This window comes from Peromyscus eremicus, chromosome X, assembly GCF_949786415.1.
Source record: "Peromyscus eremicus chromosome X, PerEre_H2_v1, whole genome shotgun sequence".
Classification (NCBI taxonomy): Eukaryota; Metazoa; Chordata; class Mammalia; order Rodentia; family Cricetidae; genus Peromyscus; species Peromyscus eremicus.
In genome coordinates this window covers 119,510,170-119,514,814 of record NC_081439.1, presented here as the reverse complement: position 1 = coordinate 119,514,814, position 4,645 = coordinate 119,510,170, and the positions used below count along the sequence as shown (strand labels likewise).

The window sequence follows — 4,645 nt, the reverse complement described above, 5'->3', positions numbered from 1 at the left end:
CTTCCTAGTGTGCACTAGGCCCTGGGTTCAATCCCTAGCAATGCATAAGCCAGCAAGGTGGCAAACATCTGCAATTCTAGTGCTTGGGAGTTGAAAGCAGGAAGATCAGATACTCAGTCATTTTCAGCTACATATGAATTTTGAGGACAGTCTGTGCTACATAAGGCCTTATGTTTAAAAAGAAAATAAGTAGAATGCCAGCTGGGAGGCATGAGGACAATGTGGACTCAAGATGAACTACTGTCCAGCCTTGCCACTTACCAGGCATGTAATCTCATGATCTTGGAGGTAACTCCCAAGCACTCTGATGCTGGCTCTCTGTGGAGCTGATGTCAACAATAATGTCATGTAGGACCATGTAATATATAGGCTAACAGTCATCTGGCAGTGTCTGCATAAAATTGTGTATATAATGAATGTCAGTTGAGTTTGAATATTAATTTGGCCCTCCACATACTCATTCAGGGGGGAAATGTGCTCAACAGGAGAATCAATATCAAATCAGCCCAAAATGCAGCTTTCCGAATAAGTCATGAATTTTTTCTCTCTAAAAACTAAATTATTTTGGATGTGAGTCATTTTTCCCAGCCTGAAAAACCTTGAAGAGACTAGAATTTTTTTTTTTTTAAAAAAGTGTCCTCCCCTCCCAGCTGTCATCCTCTGAATATACTTTCTGAACTAATTTTATTGCCACCAGATCCTAGATCTTGGTTAGATTTGACCAAACAACAATCCCTTGGCTTGAGATCACCCAGGCAAAGAGAAAGACTGGCAGCCTGGTGGTCTCTAGGCAGCAATCAGAAGGATTCTCACCCTATCTGCCAGGAGACCCTTATGTAAATCTGCTTGGCTTTGTGAGTCAGACTGAATAGCTTGATATAGCAATGCATATCTACAATCTCAGCACTTTGGATGTGAAGGCAGGAAGATCAGTTCAAGGTCAGCCTGATCTAAAGAGATCCTGTCTCAAAATCCAAGACAAACAAAAATTATTAAGTGCAGACAATGGACCAAGGCAGAAGCTCCAGGACACCTTCCCACAGAGGAATCAGCCAGAGATTTCTCTCTGGTTCTGCTGGAATCTCAAGGAGCAACTTAATTTGATCCTGGGATTTTCTCTCTCCTCAAAGACTCATTAAGTCAGGTCTCTGGCATTGGCTCAGGGTATTTGCACTTGAATAATGACCAAAGGATCCTCACTGCCCAACATAACCCTTCTTCTTGTTTATTATGTCTTCACAATCATCTTCCCAGACTCTATCCATCTCTAGGAAGGAAATGTGGTTATTTATCTGCATACTCCTCCCAAAAACCATGCACATTCCAAAATAAAAAATCCAACTTGGGGCTAGAGGTGGCTCAGGTATTAAGAGTATTTGCTGCTTGCAAAGGACCTGGATTCAGTTCTCAGCACCCATGGTGGCTCACAATCATCTGAAACTCCAGATCCAGGGGATTTGATGCCCACTTCTGACCTCTGTGAGTACCAGGGACACATGTGTTAAATATGCATGCATGCAGAGAAAACATTCATACTCATAAAAAATAAAATAAGTACAATTTAAAAAAATATATCCAAGTAGCCAGGCGGTGGTGGCGCCTTTAATCCCAGCACTTGGGAGGCAGAGGCAGGCAGATCTTTGTGAGTTTGAGGCCAGCCTGGTCTACAGAGCGAGTTCCAGGAAAGGCGCAAAGCTACACAGAGAAACCCAGTCTCGATAAAACAAATAAACAAATAAACAAATAAACAAACAATATATATATATGTATATATATATATATATATACATATATATATATTTATCCAAGTAATGTTTGGAAAATAAATGAATCGGTGAGCAGAGATCTTAAGATTTATTACCATTTTTCCTGTTTTCTTAACAAACTAATCTGGGTACACATTACAGAGTTGACTCAAAGCATTAATAGAACCCAAAGATTAACCATTGGCTATTTCCCCTATATTTTCTCAAAATGTGGTGCAGGAACAGATGTAAGTAATCAAAAACTTATATTGCAAAGGTAATATAACACAGTTTCAATTACAAAGATGAGCATTGGAAAAAGTACCCAAAAAGAAAACAGATGAAACAATTCCCATCATCTAGAATCAGAACACAAAGTTGCTCTATACTAAGTACGATGCATAACCAGATTAACCTTGACCACCCCTCAATTACTTAAAATTTTGACTGTCCTTTTTAAAATCAGTAATTAGACAGCCCCATGTTGTTAGGAACATGGTACTAATCCATGGGACCCTTTCTGGCCTAGGCCCTCTCTACCTCATCTCTCAATGCCTCACTATATAAGGATGAGAAATAAATTGGGTCCCTCCTTGTAAATTTGGTCAAAAATTCTAGAACTTTCATCTTGGTGGTTTCAGAGTAGGCTCTTGGACCCCACAGGAACACATAATGTGGAGGATAACTCTCGGGCACCTGCCTGTATCTCAGATAATTTTGCTGCACTAAATCTCTAGTGAGGAACTCCCTGGGCTCCCCATAAACAAAGTGCTCCTTCCCATCATATATTCCTATCACATTCAGAAATTCCCACACACTTTCTTCAGAGGCACAGTTTCCCTCTATGAATATCACACCCAGAATAATTATCAGGAAGCCATTTCTAGGCAATCTCCGGTTGCTGTCATCATATGTGAGGTTCAGTGTGTTGGTAAGAACATAAGATCTGCTTACAGGATCATTTTCCTTTATATCAATGCCAAAAATCATCTCCAAGCACTTAGAAGCTTCCTTAAAGATGACAGTGAATTGTTTCCTGTAGTCTTCTGTGACAACTCTGAGCATTTCCACTTCTTCAACGCGTTCTTTCATTCTATATTTGAGGATCAGGAGATTGACCAGTTGAGATACCTTTTGCTTTTTGAGTTTTTGCCACTCAGCATCACCATCTGTCAGCTTCAAAATGGTTAGCCTCTCTTCGTCCAGGCTGCCAGATTCTTCATCTAAGTTGCTACATGAAGTGAAGGAGTAAGAGCTCTGGCAGCTCTGGGAAATACTCAGCATCCAGGAAACAGACCCTTCTGTCTCATCTGGACTGCCCCCAAACAGAGGACAGGACGAGAGAGTGGAAGGTGAGGAAGGGCAGGAGGGGGGCAAAATGATTTTTAAAGAGGCAGATGTGGAAGAGATGGTGTCATTGTTAGTAGCCTCCCATCCTTCCTCCTCCTCTTCCTCTTCCTCCTCCTCTTCCTCTTCTTCCTCCTCTTCCCCTTCTTCTTCCTCCTCATCCACTTCTTCCCCTTCTTCCTCCTCCTCTTCCTCTTCTTCCTCCTCCTCTTCCCCTTCCTCCTCCTCTTCCACTTCTTCCTTCTCCTCTTCCATTTCTTCCTCCTCCTCAGCTAATCTATGTATTTCAAAAGCATCCTGGAAAACTTTTTCAAGGCTGAAGTGTGGAAAGTATGGCATAACAAATTTGACTGGAGATGGTAGGCTGGTGTATAAGCAGAAGAATGGGTGAATGGATCCCACGTACCTGGGGGAGGGAAAGGTAGTGTGAGTGGCCTCAGCTAAAAATCTCACTCCTGATGATGCTAACAAAAGCATACTCACAAAACTTCTTTGTAAGTGATGTCCCAGAGCCCTGCTAGCCTGCTGCTTTCCTGTTGCTTATCCTACAGGAAACTGGAAAAGGATATTAGAAAAGTCAACATTTAGGCAACTGGAAGATTCCGGGACTCCAGGGCCCACAGTAACGCATGTGTCTAGGGACTTTGGGTATCCCCTTGGTTCTGCACTTTGGGTAGTGTCCTTGGTGCACATTCAAGGTGTGCTTCCCAGCTGGACTCCCCTTCCTTTTCTAGTCTGTGATATGACTCATATCAAGACTCTCAGCCCAATTTCTGATCGCTCTGGAAGATGAGCTGAGAGGACCTCCCACTGAAGACGGCAAGAACCCTGAACTGTTCGGTGCAGCTAGGTTAGACGTTACTCTGAAATCACTAATTCCAGGTGGATGGTCCCCTTTACCTTCACTCTAGAAAGTCTTAGATCCCACTCACCTGCTGGACTGAGACAACCCCTAAGGACAGCACCTCACACTTCTGAGACAAAGAGGAGGAAGTAAAGGAACCCCATCCCCAAGGGCCTCCCCAAGATGCCAGTGAAGAACTGAGCAAACTCTGCTTCCATCTCCTAAGTGAGAGATGTACTTATTTCTCAATCTGAACCCTCAGAGCCTGGGCCTGTACCCTCTGCTGGCCTCAGTTTGCTCCTCTGAGCAATGCTTTGAGATCACCAAGATAGAGAAGATGGTGTACCACATACAATCACATCCCTCAGGGCATCTAACAAGCTGACAGCATGGGACAGGTAGCACCAGACACACTTTCAGTCATAGTAAGGGGTTGCACCCTCAGTTCTCACTCAGAATCCTTATCTTAACTGCTGGTAGTCCGGGACTCCTCGCTCTGTTGACCTGATGTACCTCCTCACCATACTATTTATTGACTCTTCAGACCAAGTTCCTGAATCCCCTGAGAATGCAAAGGCAACACAAAAGAGATGCTAGAATCCCTCACTCTGCTAATGTCACAGACTTACACAAAGGCTTTCCTTCACCTCCCTGGAACACTCCATACAAAACTAAAATGGCATCAAGTCCAAGCACACCTGTGCAGGGT

General features: G+C 43.2%; 1 protein-coding gene across 1 annotated transcript; it reads right to left on the bottom strand.

The window, feature by feature from the left end:
- Window positions 1-2,177: 2,177 nt before the first annotated feature.
- Window positions 2,178-3,431, bottom strand: LOC131898739 (melanoma-associated antigen B1-like). The gene has a single exon (XM_059249920.1). The coding sequence runs from the start codon at window positions 3,429-3,431 to the stop codon at window positions 2,271-2,273; it is 1,161 nt and encodes a 386-aa protein (XP_059105903.1). The 3' UTR covers window positions 2,178-2,270.
- Between the last annotated feature and the right edge of the window lie 1,214 nt (window positions 3,432-4,645).

Bases quoted from the DNA above. Each gene is read 5' to 3' on its own strand.
- LOC131898739 (XM_059249920.1), bottom strand. From the start codon at position 3,431: ATGCCATACTTTCCACACTTCAGCCTTGAAAAAGTTTTCCAGGATGCT.